Raw genomic sequence first — 18,594 nt, 5'->3', positions numbered from 1 at the left:
ATCCGAAGCAATATATATATATATTGCTATATAAATGCAGCTAAAAAGTGGAGATGATTAATTAGCAATGTATAAGTGTCACGAAACAAAAGAGTATTCACAAAATATGCCAGTATCGCTAGACATACGAAAGAAAGTGAAATATGTGTATGTTCATTTAACTTTGAAAGACATATACAGGACGCTAATGCGTGAATTATGTTCCTCAGTAACTGATCTATAAAATATAAAGCATTTAGCTGAGTACAAATGTGATGCAGAAAGACTGATGTATTCTATCATAGGTACCCTGGTGCAAGAAATACGGAAAAAATAACGCATACACAACATTTTTGGTTATATAATTCAGAATCAGAAGAGAAAAAAGACAAGTAAGTATAGCATAACATTTGTTGGTTTGATAACGGTAATTTCCTTCATTTGTTCCATTTTTTATATATGGTGGTACATCCTTTCTGACGAATACAAGGGGTAAGCTTCATGCCAAATTCCGCATTCTCCATAACACGATTAGAGGGAGGTTTATCTTAGCGTCAATCGTTGGCGTGCCTTCATTACAGAAATCCTTTGCTGACAATTTGCTGACATGTTCTTGTCATATATTGCCCCAAAAGTTAACTACTTTAGCCCAAACAAAAGTCAAGAGCGTCAGTTATTGGTAGTTGGAAATAAAGCAATTAAAAGTCGTCCTTTATCAACCACATAATATCTCTTCCACAACACTTGCTTTTACAAGATGGATATATACGCGCAAAGTAAAATGAAGTTAAGATCCAAAATGTTGTTTATGCAGATAGACTTTTAATATTATGTAAACTGTATTTCTTTCCCTCTTGTTTTACAATGTTAATTCATTTCACCCAATACTGTATCTATAATTAACTGGGATTTTTGCTAGGTTACGTCTTGCTTGTCTGCGGTCTGAATGTTACATCGTGTTTGTTTGCAGTCTGGAGGTTACGTCTTGCTTGTTTGAAGTCTAAAGGTTACGTCTTGCTTCTGAAGGTTACGTCTTGCTTGTTTGCAGTTTGAAAGTTACGTCTTGTTTGTTTGCAGTCTGTAGGTTAAGTATTGCTTGCTTGCAGTGTGAAGGTTACGTCATGTTTGTTTGCAGTGTGAAGGTTACGTCATGCTTGTTTGCAGTGTGAAGGTTACGTCATGCTTGTTTGCGTTATGTAGGTTACGTCATTCTTGTTTGCGATCCGAAGATAACTAAGCTATACAGCATTTGTGACATCTTAGTCGATTATATTTTCTCATGCCTATTACTATAAAATATTTAGGACTGACTTTCATTCAGACAAAGGCTATGTTCAGTCTTCTCGTTTCCTATTATAATCTTCCTCTCACCACAAAGAAATCACAGACACACATATAACTGTTTTATTCTAGTCTGATAATAGCATTGCAGAAGTTGTTTATTAATCAAACAAATATCCTTAAAACACGAAATCATTTAAAATACCTGATTTGACGTATGAGGTGGTTCTTTTACATGTTATTCTCATCCTGCTAGAGAATCTGTTTAAAGGATTAGTGAAGTCCGTCAAATCTTGAATGATGATAACCGACGTATTTATCTGTCATCTCTAGATCGAAAATATTCCAAACAAAACGATTGATTAAATAAGCTAGAAGTTAAAAATCTCCGCAAACGCTTGTACGTATGTGTCTGGGTGAATATAGATAGATCGGCTGATCATTTTTTGATGCTGCTGTGTATGCCGACAACACGCACGCCTACTGGAATACGAATATATTTTTTTTACCTTGATCCTTCACAAATATGCCTTCTCGTGGTAAGACTTTTGGGTCATCTAGTAAATTGATAGCTCTGGTTCACGAGGAATAGTTGCCAAGTAGTAAAGGTAATCTGCTAAATTGCAGTGTGTGTTGATATAATCCAAATATAAGACCTTGGGGATTAGGTCCAATTTTCAGCTAAAACTTAAAGGAGACTAGAAATCAAAATTTTCCTTTTGCGTATGTAATTCTCTACAGATTTTAATTCGACTGCAATGTTTATAAATTAAATATCGTAAGCGGATAGTGATTATATTGCGTGGAAGATTCCACGATTCCGTAAATTGCCGGGTTTTTCCGAGTTTTGATGAGACGACAGATCACGTGGTACCGTGACGCTATACTAGCGAGTCCTCGAATACAAACATAAACATTGGCGGACGAGGCAGACAGGAGACCACATTTGGGTTGCACATTCAAAAGTCGAATCTGCAATCTGATATAATAGTTTATGTACTGTACTGGTAAGTGCTAAAAGAAATGTGTTAAGCACAGGCCTCGGACTGGTGACTTAAATAAACTAAAGTCCTGAATGAAATTCCACAAGCCCGGACAGTTCATACCTGTCAACTCTCAAGCCGGGGGAAAAACCTCCTGATTTTGTGGGTACATGTATTTCCTCATCTACCTCCCGATCTCGTAATATCTCTCAGTTTTGCGCAGCGAAGTCCCGATTATTACATTATGTCTGTCAATTTTCATTTGTCAGAAAAAAACCCCAACCCCAAACCATTTTTAAATATAACGTATGCAATCCACAGTCTAAACTGCCACACTGCAGACATCGTAGCGATATGACTGAAAAATTGTTAAAGCTACGTTAAAAATTCAAATCACACGCACACACGTCTAAACCGGCACTGGACGAAATAATTAATATCATACAACAGGTTATTTCTTCTTTTTTTCTTCTTCAGTAAATAGAACGTGAAGATTAAACATTATTCAAGTAAATTTCAGATTTTTTAAAGAACTACAACAGTACTATAGTATTAAAAAAATTAAAAGAATAAAATTGTCACCAATTAGCTTAAATGAATGATCACTTTGAAATTTTCTCTGCAAACAAAATCGCATCTCCATTTCCGCCAAAGACACTCGGCCAGTTAACACCTGACATTCCTCTACCGTATATGAAAAGTTTAATTATCATGATTAAATTACAAAGAATAAAACAAAATATATGATGCAATATATGTGGCCCTAAAGAACTAATTCTGAATAAATATTTTATTCAGCAAACAGTGTTACATGCATTTAGACTTAAACCCAAGGAAATAAGGTGGGGCATAAAACGTGAGAAAAACAGTACGGTAACTTGTGACTGCAGATTTGAACTGTTAAAATTAAGTCCATGACATCGTAAGTAACAACAAAATAGGCATCGTTTATTTGGTAATCAATTGCTGGTGCTTACGCATACACCCACTGTCGAACATGGTTTCTTTGAAGTATGTCCGAAGGGCAGTCCTTTTCACAAGATCAATGCAAGGATAAGGATTATGTTCATTAGTCACACCAGTTTTATCGTTTGCGTACTTAAATCGAAACTTTAGCTATTTTGCAATTTAGCCAAAACTGACCAGAATATGCAAAAGGGGCTTGTCATGGGGGAATAATAAGGCGTATCACATGGAGAAAAGGCACGTCAAATGGGCGGTCGCACATTGGGGCAAGGGGGGGGGGGGGTCAATAGTCGCCCCCCCGTTGTCAGACAGTTAATGTGAAACTTTGACCTCTTTCTTTTAAATCGCTGCTTTTTAAACTGCCCAAGGAATAGTTTTATATCAGTTCCAATTATTACAGATTACAGTTTATGCATGTTACATGTATACAATGCATTTTTTTTGTAAATTTTAAATTTTTATAAGATTACTGAAAATTGTGTTTTCTCGAAACACGACAGGTTTAGAATCTTATTTTTAGCAAAGTTTCCATTTGATTAAAATCAAATCTAAATTTCACCTAGGACAGTGGTGATTTGATTTAAATTGTGCCGTGTTAAGGCATGCATGTCAACGTCTTGAAAATACATTTACTCATTTCACCAGCGCAATCAAAGTTTCCTCAGGCAAACAATGTTTGTTTCGACAAGCCTGACGGGCACCTCACTTTGAATACAGGATGGGCCGGAACTAAAACCAGAAGGGGCCCAGGGTGTCGGACTATCAGATTTGTTTTTAGCACTGCTGTTTTTAGATAAAAGATGTGGATTGATTGTTGCATTTTGTGGTCACTTACTCGTCCTTCTACCTCCTTTCGTAACTCACACATTTAACACTTTTTCCAGGATTTAAATGTCCAAAGGTATGTCTGGAACAGCGCCAACTTTTAGTCTAGGCCTAGCATTTGCGTATCTTTGAGCTGCTATTTTTTTCATGATCCCTCTCGTAACATTCCTTTGAGAAATGTAACGAGCACATAGTGCTGTATGGTGTTGCTTTGAAATCGACTCGTTTGTAATAATGTACCCATTCCTTCATTATTCCTTTATCTTTCGGAAAAGAATTTTTTTTTATGTCAACAGGCTTTTCTTAATGTTCTATTACACCCGTAAGCAATGCAAAACGGTATTGTCTTTTACTCTGGCAACTCCCACTTGGGCTGCTGGAGTCGCTACTATGACGTCACATCCCGAAAGTAACCGAATAGGCGCGGAAATTTTGCATACGAGGTCACGGAAATTCAGCTCCTAGAAGATAGGCCAGTATTTAAATATTGGCATTACGGTCGCAGATGATACTTCAGAATAAGGTTTTCTGCTATAGTACTTTTATTATTATTCTATATTTCCATTGGTTTCTGGTCTCCTAAAAGCTAATGTTTAAATGTTCCCCACTGTATCGTAGGTTAATCATTCACAATCATCATGATGCGTTTGCCGTTCGCTTTTAAAGAAAACTACCTCTTTTACAGTAACTATATATATATACATAATCACAAGCACCAAGCTTTAAGGTTAACCACAATACATATCCAAAATCTTGTTGATATTAGCGGTGAGTGGGATGGTGAGCGAATGCTTCACGATACTATATAAAGATAGATAAATTTGTCTTCTTTATATTCTTCATATATTAGATCTTTCCCAAAAGATTGCTATGTAAACGGTCGAGTTTGCTTTCTATGTTCTGTTCATGGATTAGAGATGCATATGATTCATGAAGATTAGTATTGAAAAACAACGTTATATATCTTAATAATCAACCATAGAATAGATAGAACGATGCTTCATACGAGGAAAAACCTTAATATTTTGATGTTTAACAATGATTAAAGCATCTAAATATATTTCGATATGAAGAGTGATACAAGAACATATTTGTCTTCGACTTAAGTATTTGTGTTTTACGTACGTGTACAGGAAATAAACGCTATTTATTCTATATAAAAAAAAAAAAAACGTTTTACTGAGCTCAGATACATTTGTTTCCTAATAAAATAGCATTTGAATGCCCATCAAAGACTGGAACTAAAATGACGTTTGAGATTTTTGTATCGTTTCTTTCGGCACAACAACACAAAGTTGGTTAGTGCTGTGGTAATTAAAGTGGATTGCTCAAGAACACACTGCAATATCATACTCTAGGTGATCAAATAACAGGAGTTGAAATCGTACATTTTCGGTCGCGAGTTCTGCACGCTAAACAGAGCCATCCTCTGGGACTGAAAGGAAAAAACCAATTGACAAATTGCCAGAGAGGTGATAGCTTCAGCTATAAATTAAAATTATTTTAAATTTAGAATCATTTTGTTGTTCAAATTTTTTACATTAATTAATAATAATGAATGTTAGAATATTCCGTGAGAAGTGAGAAATGTTATGTTGGTTTCTGTTTCTATGTATTCAGAAGAAGCGCACTACACGAGCATAATTTCGTAATGACTCGTACATAACAAACGATAATACTGGTCTGGGGTCTAATGAAATGTGCAAAATGTTAGAGTTTGAAATAAAGAAGGTCATAATCGGCAATCCATACATTTATGAAGCTCTCATCGACAAAATTCTCTCAAGTGTGACATTTCGTGGATGTCCTAATGTTTCTAATATCTTCAATGCTAAGACACCCATGTTTTATACGGCTATATAAGTCAATATCGATCGAATAACGCTGTCAAATTAGAAGTCATTGAAGCTCATATCGTAAGATCAAAAATTTTCATTTTACGTACGAACTCTGACATGTTTTATATCATCTTAAGACTGATGGAGCCATATACATACAAATCAATCATTCATTTATCCTACAAGTCAACATATAAAAGAGGTACAAAATGCACTGTACAAAGGTTAAAACTATGATAGATATTTCACCTAGAGTATGGATAGTTATATAACGAAATAATCAATACTATGAAGTCATGTAATCAATGAAGTCAACCTTCGGGATAATTTTGAGCACATTCATTTGTCATCGTTTCTTTAGTTAGCCTTTCCTGAAATTTATTTATATAAAAAAACATACAAAACAAAAAAACAAAAACAATGCTAACAAAAACATTCCATTCCAAAAAAGGCAGTTAAAAAACATAAAAATCAAAGCAAATACCCCCTCCCAAATAAAGCAATAATATAAAAACAAAACCAAAACAAACCGTTTTCATTAGTTGCAAAATTGATGTAAGCTTCCTGCTGACATAAAAGCTCAAGTAGTCTTCGGGGTCATTCAGTCCTACGTGTAGGAGAATTCACTGTGCTGAACAAATTCTTCATCTGATCTATCATGAAGATATGCACCATTATCAAATGTATTGATAAATAAGCGGCCTAAATGGATGTCTCATTCTTTGTGTTTTGTGCACGAGATTTGCATTTCAGCAATATTAACATCATTGTACCACTGTACTAAGCATCGCTATGTTGAGAACATTGCTGACGTTTTCAACAGTTTGAGCTCTTTATTTGACCTTGGTATTTCTCACAAAATGATGTGTTTGTTGGTTTTTTTTTATGGAGGTTTCAGCACACAATAGGCTGAATCGGCCAATATAACCTGCGGAGGAAGAACCTGGGAAAACACCAGTAAGAACCACCGCTCAACGGGAAGCTGGGGCCCCGAGTGGCCGAGTGGTCTAAAGCGCTCTCCGTTACGGATCACTGCCATCTCACCTCTGTCTGCATGGGTTCGAGTCTCGGATTCGGCCAATGTGGATATGTGAGAAAGCTTGCCAGTAGCTTCTCGAGGGTAGGTGGTTCTTTCCGGGGATTTCCCGGGTTCTTCCTCCACCATTAATACTGGCCGCCATGTATAGCCTATCGTGTGCTGAAAAATGCGTTAAACCCTACAACAACAACAACAACAACAACGGGAAGCTACTAGCAAGTTTGCTCACATACCCACATTGGCCGAGTGAGAGACACGGAGCCACGCGGTCAAGAGTGAAATAGCAATGATTGGTAAATGTGTGCACTTTTGACCACTTGGCAATTCTGGGCCCGACCAAATGGTGGGTTTAACATAGTGATACATATTTTTATATCTTGAAAATGATGAATCCTTGAAACATATGTACTTGAATTAATTATTCTAATATTCATTTTTCATAGAATGTTCTTTCATTCCTTCTCATGCGGATATGTCTTATCTTGAACAAAGATAGAAATAAAGTCCTTTCAAGTCATATTGGTGACGAATTCTATATATATATATATATATATATATATATATATATATATATATATATATATATATATATATATATATATATATATATCGGGAATAACTTCCATTTATGTTTCGTGTTGTGATTCCCATCAAGGAATGTATACATTGTCATTAAAATACTATTGAAGACAATGTATTCTAAGGAAGGGGACATAATTTACAATGGAAGCTGCCCAGTTTAAGCATTTTGTCGCTCTGGTTCAACGTGAGAACTATTGAACATGTTTCACACATTGATGCTGAAATACACTTAATTTTTAAAGTATTTCAATCAATTTATGACCACACTTCGCAACAATAAAACGTTGTAGGAAAAACTATATTTTTATATTGTCCTGTTTTGGCTAAAGGGTCTAACGTACGTTCCGATTTTCCATTCCTGATAGGGGAATATAGTGAATAGTGAATTTCTTCCCTTGAACATACCTTTTCGACTTTTGCTACGTAGTTGGAACTCACAGGAAAACCTACCTTTTCGGGTTTTAGGAAAAACGGAACAATTAAATTTAAATCATTATTTTTGTCTGTTCAATTTGAAATGAACGAGGCAACTGTTATTGGTTTTAAAATCCCATGTTACCCAAAATATGATGATTGATATTAAGAATTGCTTGTTAATGTTCATAAGGCGATACCACCATACGGTTATTTCTTTGAAAAGAAAACCAGCATAAAATGCTTTCCTGCATATTTCTGTTTCTTGAATTTCTAATTTTGGATAAAGGAAAAACAACGGTATGTCTGCGAAAAGTATGGGAAATATATCAGGGTCCCGGTGCATCTATTACGATAGCCGGTATTCGTAGACCACTCATCTATAGTTAGGGAGGTACTAGGTTCGAGCTACATTCCAGCAGCGAATATTCCACCTCCACATCATGTAGTTAATGTGACATTGTGTTTAAATGTACGAATACCGTTGGCTTTTACAAGAAGTTGAAACTTCCCAAAAACATTCATATTGATTTTTGGTTTTAAGTATCACACAAATAATTAAATAAGGAAAAACGAATTGAAATGTTGCAAATATGCACCTGAACATAGTGGATTTGATCACAGAACAGAAGGAATGTATGGAGCAGAGTGCATTCGATCATATAGCGACTATGCTCCATCAGTTTTGAGGTATGTGCGTTTAGTTAAGAAGGTATAGGGGTTGGTGTCTGAAGGCATGGCAGTGAGTGTCAGTTATAAATTCTCTAACCTGTATGATGATATTCTTTCTCTGTATCATAAGGGTATGCGATAATAGAACCCCCAAAAGGAAAGTGAGAACCATGTCGCAATAACATATACATCGTTTGAAACTAATTACATTGCAATCAAAAAAAATAGCAATGGTGACAGGAAACTGTCAAGCTGTCAAGTCCACCAACCCCCTTCCGCCTCCACATAAATAAACAGATATAGGACTTATACAAACACGATATGTATGTATGTATGTATGTATGTATGTATGTATGTATATATATATATATATATATATATATATATATATATATATATATATATATATATATATATATATATATATATGCAGAGAGAGAGAGAGAGAGAGAGAGAGAGAGAAATAGCGAGAGACAAAGAGAGAGGAAAGGATCGGGTTAGCTATGCAGCTAGATATAAATGAGTATACGCAATGTATTTATACAAGTTGATATCGTTTGAATAAAAACCTAAATAAATCTACCTGTCTCTAAAATAAAGGTTTTGTACAACCATGAAAAATACGCAGTCTATAACACAGTACAAAGGAACCAATAAAATAATCATGAATTGATTCAGAGAATGGGTCAAAGTGAAAAGCAATTTAAAACTCCTTAATGTCATCACAAAGTGAGGAGTCAGTTATATGATTACGGTTTAGTAAACCGCAATTTGCAAGTCTTCCATGAAGACAAACAGATTCTGAACTTGCATAATAAATAAAGGTTTTTGTTTTCTGTCTAATTCCTGTGCTGCATGTTCTTGAGTTATGATAGAGCAGTCTAATGCTTTCAATTTTGGTTATCTACGCAATACGATATGAAACCTTTTTTTATATAAATAGATTCATTGATCTCTCTGTAGCTTTTTTGATCACCAACGAATAGTTGTTAAAATAAGTCAAGTAATAAAAACATTTCACATTCATTTGGGATGTACTGTATTTTAGTTTGCGATTTCTAATAATTACCCCAATCATTATACGAAAATTGGTATGATTTAAGAAAACTGCTTTAAAACAATAAAAATGATTACTGACTTAAAAGTATTTATATTACAGAGAAAAATATCTAAACAACTTACCTTTGTTGTTTCCGAAAGTGAAAACATAGAGGAAAACCAATAACTTGTATATAGTGCAGAGGAATTCCTCTTGAAAAACAGTGTCAACTTGGTCTCGGAAATTCCTCATGCTTCTTGGGAACAAAGGGAACCATAATCCAGTGAATCGTAATCCAGCAGGATAATAGGTTCATTCCGTTACTTCTGTCGAGGGCACCAATTATTGATACAACCCTTGATAAATTATGCATTCCACTAAACTGAACAAACAGTCGAAATTCCGAAACAATCGGAAATTAATAGTATCATTCCAGTGCCGTTAGATATCCACACGAATTCGAACAAATGAAACCTAAGTTAATGCTTAAGCCGATAAATATGACTCTATTTGAACCATCGTAAAACTAATTTGCTTTTTTACTTCTTGAATAACACCTGGTTCTTCTCTTTAAATAACACGCTGCACATGTCACTCATCTAGAGTGGTTCAAGCCGGTACATTGATACAGAATAGTCTTCATATTAATAACCGTCTCTTAAAATTCCGAATACCTCCGCTATTATCATTGATGGGAGTGACTCGAGAGTCATGTTTCCAAAAGCAGGTAGCACTGCCGACAGATAGTTGGCCCAGTCAATAGCAGAGTATATATTGTAAGGATTACTCCTTTTATACACCGAGACAGCTATTGATCAGCGTTGAGCAGAACCTGGTGTTGCCTTTTGAGCGTTCGCCATTAACAGTGTTTCCTTATCCTGGAAGAACAATCTACGATTATCATACGTCCTACCAGCTGGGGGACATAACACACATTTCACACGAAAAGTCCGATATTTTCAGATGCAGTAGATATCAGTGCGACATTTTTTTTGCGGATTAGGACGTTAAAGCGTATGTCATTTCAATTAGGCAACTGATCGGTCATCTTGAATGGCGACAATTCGACATTTGAAATTCAGCAGCAACACGTTCACAATATTTCCACCGTAGGTGAACAAGATAATCTAACAACAAAAGTATTACATTAGAAAGTTATTGACTACAGTTAAGAAGATATTTCCCTGGGGTGGATGATGGATGGAAGCAGTTTTCTGTATCGTTATGTGTACCTTTCATAGTTTCTGAAAATTAATAAAGCGTTATACAACCTGAGTTTATTATTATTGTGTTAGATACGGACTGTTCTGGCGAGTACTAAATTGTAAATGGAATGAAGTCGCTAAATCGGCTGCTTGTGAAAACATCATGGAGGATGTCGAGTAACGAAATTAATGAAAGTATAGAAAGTGTTTTCAAATATTCATCATAAACATATGCAGTCTAAAATATTTCAAACATAAATCATGGAGATGTTAATGCCCACAGTATAAATATTGTGAAAAATAGGAGCATACAGCCAAATAAATAAATAAATAAATATATATATATATATATATATATATATATATATATATATATATATATATATATATATATATATATATATATATATATATATATATATATATATAAATGGGGATAGGAAGTGTTTAAACTAGATCTGTCAACAAAAATTGATTCGTACATTTACAGTGTGGAGATACTCAACGCAGTCATGTCTATAATGTACAACATATTTTATCTGTCTATCTGATTCTTTATCTAATCAGTCATTTGTTCCTTTGTCATAGTAGTTGTGGCAAAGGAATTCTCGTTATTTTTATTTTTACTTTTTAATAAAAGTACTTTCTGTTTGTACATTTGTTATGGCTTCTAATCAGCCAGTGTAAATGTCTCATATTTGCAAAATAAAGTCCGACTTTGCAACCACTTCTCCGACTGATTTTGGTGTTTTACAGAGCAGCAAAAGTAGGTTATTTAGTGCGAAGGCATATTGGAGTAAAGTGCCCTGCCCAATCAAACACCACGGGAGCTGACCCCAGTTGATTTGATTATGATTCAAGTCCGCACCCTTTCGGTCACGAGGCCAGTATGTTACCAATAAGCCACTGCGGCTGATGAATCCATTAGTCGCATGCTCTGCTGGAGAATGCATCGTGTCTGTTCCATGTAGCAGAGCAGACTTAGTCGATGGCAAAAGAAAAAACTGAAACTGAATATATCACGAATAGACCTTTTTCATGAAGTCGAATTTTGGGTTTTTCAACTCCAATATTTAACGCATGCGCAATCAACGTAGGGCAACGTTTAAGCGATTGTCATTAACATAGTGTATGTTCGTGAAGAAAATTTCAAACAAATTTGTAAAGGTTTGACATCTGTACACCCTTCACAGAAATGGTGTTTAAAAATCATGAGTGGATAGTTCAGAAATCTGCCTAAACCAGAAAAGCAGATACGAGCACAAAAAGTATCAGAGAGGACCAGAACAGCTGACAGGATTTGTGGGCCCTAGAAAAAATTATCCAGTAGGCCCCAATGAATCACAAATTGAAACAACAACGGACCCTCTGACCTTTGTGTTCCACCGGAATATGTCTTACCCTGTCCGCGGTTCTGGATAGGACTTACAAAGTTGGATGATCCATTTGTGAAAGGAAAGGGGTGGGTAGACGATTTTCCTATGTGATCAGAATTACAAATTGTACAAATCTATGTGTATTTAGATGACTCTTCAAGACTATATACTCGCGAAAACACGATGACTTACAAATCCCTTTGTTGCATATAATTAATTTCATAGTGGATGGATGCATAGAGGTGAACACAACATCATCAATGCCAACGTAATCAGATCACAAGCCCAATCCGAGAAGCCACACGAGTTACACATAGCTGATAGAACGGAAGCAACCGGCCGTTGCAGATGTATCGCAGGATGGGTTAACTCATCATTATTATCCATATGTGTTCAAAGAGTTAGCAAACTAAGGAGAGAGAGAGAGAGAGAGAGAGAGAGAGAGAGAGAGAGAGAGAGAGAGTAAATTTCTTATCCAATCCAATGTAACATAAGCAGTTTTGGGATTCACATTCATTCCCATTTAATTTATTAACTTAATGGCAAATCTTTGAGGAATCTGCTTAGTATGTGATGTGCCGCTTTTCGTGTTCATTGTTTGCTGCTAATTAGACAAGTTAACTTGTTTATTTTCTGATTATTCATTACCATGCAGTCATAAGAGGGGGTAGGGGGTCGGAGTTAAGATGAGAGTCATAAAGCAATATATACTCATTTATTGTTAAAAATACTTGATGAAAACGAACAGTTCAGCTCTTATACTTGTGGGCTGGCATATTATTGTTTACTACTATCTGCGGCGATCTAAAATGACAAATGTTCTATTCATGTAAGAAGTGTAGGTCACTCGAGTTGCCATACGTCAAATGCGCATGATCGTACCGGATACCGCTCTGGAATAGGTTTGGCCAGCTAAAACTAATATCTGAAAATGATCTATACGACCTTATCGTTAAAAATAATCGAGATCTGATTTTATTTAAACCAACGTCGAAACAAGTTAAAACAAAACAATAACTTTACATTATTTATAACGATGATAACATTCCTCGATTAAGGCGAGAAACCTAATTACTGCGTAAAATAGATACTTTTCCGTTTCACAAGGGTAAACTATACATGTTTCCTATAACTATAGATACGATTTTTATTCTGGTTAAAATTACTGGGAGGGCAATAACTATTTAATTAGCAACATCAAAACTGCAGTCTGTGAAATTAAATAGTACTGAAATGGAAATGATAATTTTGGGATTGTTGATTACTTAATATATTTGCAGTTTCTTAGAACTGCTTAGAATCGACTAAAGTCGTGCCAGACTTAGTCAATGTAATGTTCTTATTGTTAGTGCTACAATGGCAATTGTTTATCATCAGAATAAGTAGACGGTAAGCACATTTAGGAGTGGTATAAAATGCCGTACATCAAACATAGCTACCTCACTGAATGATTAAAAAACGAGGACGGATTTGCTTCGATTTTAAACTACATGGAATGGTTTGCAATGGCTATTGAAATAATTGTTGTATGATTTTAGGAAGCGGAATAAAACGGACCAGATCAAACATAGGCCTATATGGAAACATAATAATTAAATACGAAAACAAGAATTATACATTTTGGTCTGTCAAAGAGGCAGGAACAGCAAGCAAGGCTGAATGTATCGTTGAAAAAGTTGGTACATATTACATTTTTAATTCATACTCTATGGAGATTCGAACCCAGGTCTGCGGGTAAACGGCACCCATCGCCTTGCCAGCACACACAAGCCCATATTCCCTCATGACTAAGCACACATCACCAACAATTGATGTTAATCAATCGGTGTTATATGCACTCGTGTCTAGCAGCGGACATGGGTTGGAATCTCCGTAGAGTATTAATTAAAAATTCTCTTACCTGTTGGATAATATTATTTGTATTGAAATATGAATTCTGCCTACTATTATCAAGCATTCTTCTGTAGGAATCCAGGGATATCACATTCCGTTCTGTCTGGATATATTTAAAATTCTCTTTAATTAATTTTATATACCTTGATTTCTTTCATAAGAATCCGGAATGACTGTGTAGATACATGAGAATTAATTACTAGGTCTTCATGCGAGTGTGTCTGCTACACACGAGTGCATATAACACCAATTACCATCATTTTTTGGTGATGTGTGCTTAGTCATGAGGGAATATGGGCTCGTGTGTGCAGACGAGGCGATGGGTGCCATTTACCTGCGGACCTGCGTTCAAATCTCCGTAGAGTACGAATTAAAAATTCTCGAACCCTATGATAGTATTATTTGTATTAAAATATGAATTCTGTCTACTATTATCAATCATTTTTTTTTATAGGAATCTAGGGATAGCACTTTCCGTTCTGTCTGGTGCATATTTATAACTCTCTCTCTCGCTCTCTCACTCTCTCTCTCTCTCTCTCTCTCTGTATATATATATATATATATATATATATATATATATATATATATATATATATATATATATATATATATATATGAGTGTGTGTGTGTGTGTGTGTGTGTGAGTGTGTGTGTGTGTGTGTGTGTGCTAGTATTATAACTTTTTCCATCATCTGCTATATATAGGAAAGAAACAATAAAATATGTTAAAATAAATAAAAATAAAATATTAAAGACTAATGAAAGAAATAAGGAAAGGAAATAAAAAGCTAGATAGTTAGGCGGATCAATATCTCGACAAAGAAAACGAGTGATCCCAAATAGAAAGGGGTGGATTTTGGACATCAGCTAGATATAGTGCCAATTACTTCAGCTGCATATTCCGACTAATTTACTTTTTCCAAAATGGACCCTACCGTTTTTGATGAGAGAAGCATTACTTGATCGAAAAAGATGGAATTTGTCATAAATTATACAGTGCATTACAATATAACCGACCTCCAAGATGATTATCCAGCTAAAAATAATCGATTTGCCCATGAATTATAGCGTCCGTTGTATCAGAAATTTAGTAAGCAACATAGATTAGCTTCCATTAAACAGCAGTTGATACTTTCCAAGCGAATACGTTTTCTAATGTTTTTAATAACGGATATGTCCTTATATTCAATGGAAATACAAAGTAACGATTCTACATTGGCTTTATATCTACTGACTATTACATGTAGAGATCGTTCTGTGGGTGATCGTCGCTTATAATCTCAATTCTAAAATTGCGCTGATATTTTTCGAGCCTCCTCGTGCTATTTACACTAAAAGTACTATCCAGCACTGCTTGTAGTCCCAAGTCTAGTTGCTTAACTGGCCGCTTGATCTATCTATTATTGCGTTAACGAGGTGTGCGCACATTAAGTGCATTGATGATCCCCTCATTGCTTTAGAAAGGGCTATGTATAAGGAGCTTCAAATAATTTAGCGCACCTTGTCCACGGGCAATTGGTTAGGTTTTGAATCAACTATCAGTTATAAGTTAAACAGATTAAATAATTCTACTACTACTACTACTACTATTATAACGTGTCTTTTTTTTAAAGTTTTAAATACAGCCTAAATTCCTTTTCTTCTCACTCCTCAGTTCTGCTTAGTTTGTCCATTATGCATGAGAGGGGAGGAGGGAACAGAAGTCAGAAAGGATTGTGATGAAAATGTATACCATATTAAATTCATTTAGAAAACGAGGATTATTAATAATTTTTATCGTTATTTTCATATGTCAATAAAACCAACGCACGAACCAACTGTCAAACTTACCGACTTACATTCCGCTATACCAACTGACCTTACCTACCGACTGACTAACTAGACGAATAATAGCTATATAATTTTCCTCCTTAGCAATTCTTCATTAGTTAATGCAGATTTTCTGATGACTCAAACCCTAGTGTTTTGCTGCACAAGAAAAAGAAACCTGTCTTGGCGAGAAAACAAATCAGATTGAAGTAAGTGCATATACATAATCTATGTAGAAGTTGAAAGTACTAATAAAAACCTCAGAGAAATAAAAATTGACGCTGATGACTTAACCAAAAGCCAGTTTTCAAAGTAGTAAGTACGGTATCCCAGATTTCCGCTAATTCGAGACTGGTACCCTGTTCAATTACTTATTAAAGGTCCAAGCCATGAGTGCTTCAGCAAACGAGTGACAGAAAAACTTAAGTAAATTGCTCAAAATCAGAACACAAAGAAAATATCGCCGAACTCATAAATGCTAACAAGAAAAATATGGTTGGTATGCTCAGGTTGTGCAAATTAAAATTTTGCGACCTATTATGCCAATCTCATCTGTCAGGTCGTCCTTCGTGAGAAATCCTTATTGAAACTCGAACTTGTCTTAGATTATCATCCTTATGACTCGTAATTACCCACAATGGTTAAGGTATACAGTTACTTTATGCAGTTAAACATAATGTATTTCATCAAACGTAACATTTGTCCTTCATCAAAATGAGCAAGGTGTGTGTCAACGTTTAATCTCAGTCACGCGATACATCAGATTGAAACGTTCCTATATAATACTTACATGGAATTACAGTCCCGCTTATTTTTCATCATTGTGCAGGATTATTCAATTATTTGAAACCTAGCAAACTGCGTAAAGCCCAATTTAAAAGCCTACTCAACTAAACTTGTTTTGATGAAATGTCCCCTTTCCAAAAGTTAATTTTCCCGAGGCACCTTCTCCAATAGATCAATCGTGCTTGATGTTATATTTGATTTGTATTAGATTAAAGGAAGAACGCTTTTTTCACTCAGTAGAATAGAAGAATATTTGCAAACAGTTTCATTCACAATGGGAGAGCACTTAAAGAATATTGCTGTTTGTTGCTGTTTCGCTGTTTGGATTAGTGGAGTATGTCATATTAGCGTGCCTAACAGACCACAGCATGTTACAGAGAATATGCTTGGAGGTATGAGGGCTCTTTTGCGGAGCTTAATTTCATTATTTCCCTGCTGTTACTGAATGAGGATGTGTTCCTTGCTGGCTGTGTAAGATCACAATCAATCCAAGTCGCCCCTGTTAAAATTTCTTGGTATGGCTGCTTGGTATATTCCATTAAGCAGCTCTGCATTTGTGAGAATTATTGATATAAAAGGGTTAACTTGTAGTTGCAGACAGCCAGAACGGATACGCCAGTAACTAAGTGGTTACCTACAAAAACTGCAGTGTACTGCCTACCTATTTATTTACCAACCTAACTACCTAATAACCAACTGAACAATTATCCTTCAGTTTAATGAAGCGCGAGTACAGAATAAAATAAATAGTACAAAATATGGAGGTCACGTGCTAATGTTGTATATCAGTGACGTCAATTACAACTTTTCCCATTTACCCTCAGTCAAACCGAAAAATGTTTATTTAATTCTATTGATAATCCTGAATACTCATCCAGCTATTCCCAAGCAAACTCGTACCAACAAATTTAATTTATTCCATAACACCATAAAGTAATTTTACGAAACAACTTATCCATACCAAATAAATCGTATAAATGTTACGTTTGAAATCTAGAAGTTAGTGAAACATTATATCATCATTCAACACAACTGAACAATATTTGAGAGCACTCCGTAAACTAATATTGTATTCTACTAGTAGCTTATCACCCAAGTGGAACAACGATCTTCAAGAGAATCCATTTAGCAGTGTCAAATATAGAGCAATCTGTTAAATAGAACATGCTACGAATGAAAAGTTCTTGCATACTGAGCTGAATGTAATCACATCTTCAAAACTGAAAAATGATATTTGTCAGTATCAAGCACCGAAAACACAAATCAGATATACTTAGCCACTGACGAATAGTGTTTGCTGCTGTTGTTGTTTTACGAAGTTGCTTCAGTTTTTACAGGCAATTAATTATACTTAATAGCATGTAAGAAAATGACAATTATATCGGCTATACCCGTATATGGTAAAAGTGTTTCATCGAAGTAATCTTCTTTTATAACTCTTGCAACAATACATTTTTTTCTGTATTCGTCCTCCATTTGATGATACAGTTATCGCCTTTTACGTTATTTTCATCCAGTTCAATACTTACTAATTAAGTAGCAATCAGTTAAGAGAATCGAGTAACGTGAACTGAATATAACTGGAGTAATACTGTCCCATTGCATTATACATAAAACAGCCAACATTTGATGGTCTTCCTCTGATTTCCAGGCATCAAAGACAAAATGAATTTTCAGATTTATATGTAAGGTTTAAACGTATCAAAGGACAGTACTATTGTACAAAGGCTAAGTTGATGTCATAAACACTGTAGTTTCTCATCAAGAATTTTCCATCCGCACCTAAGTATTGTTACCATATTTGTGTGAGATACCGATGACAAATATATTTTATGGGTTTTTATTCTTTTGCACTGAAAGTAAAGAAATTAAGACTATGATGGTAGTTATTGAGCTAGATGATGTGA

The 18,594-nt window shown here is 35.1% G+C and overlaps 1 protein-coding gene across 1 annotated transcript in view; it reads right to left on the bottom strand.

Moving 5' to 3' along the window:
- The window catches only part of LOC149800881 (lachesin-like), a 199,126-nt gene extending 188,765 nt beyond the window's left edge, over positions 1 to 10,361 (bottom strand). Inside the window, exon 1 of the mRNA XM_089954908.1 lies at positions 9,762 to 10,361. Within this exon, the coding sequence (XP_089811034.1) occupies positions 9,762 to 9,870 (109 nt within the window). The 5' untranslated portion in view covers positions 9,871 to 10,361. The remainder of the gene's footprint in view (positions 1 to 9,761) is intronic.
- Between the last annotated feature and the right edge of the window lie 8,233 nt (positions 10,362 to 18,594).

The sequence above is a fragment of the Sinohyriopsis cumingii genome, chromosome 4 (genome assembly GCF_028554795.1).
Source record: "Sinohyriopsis cumingii isolate HCF-2022 chromosome 4, ASM2855479v2, whole genome shotgun sequence".
Taxonomy (NCBI): Eukaryota; Metazoa; Mollusca; class Bivalvia; order Unionida; family Unionidae; genus Sinohyriopsis; species Sinohyriopsis cumingii.
Note: the sequence above shows the minus strand (reverse complement) of the source record. Positions and strands in the feature narration are given on the sequence as shown.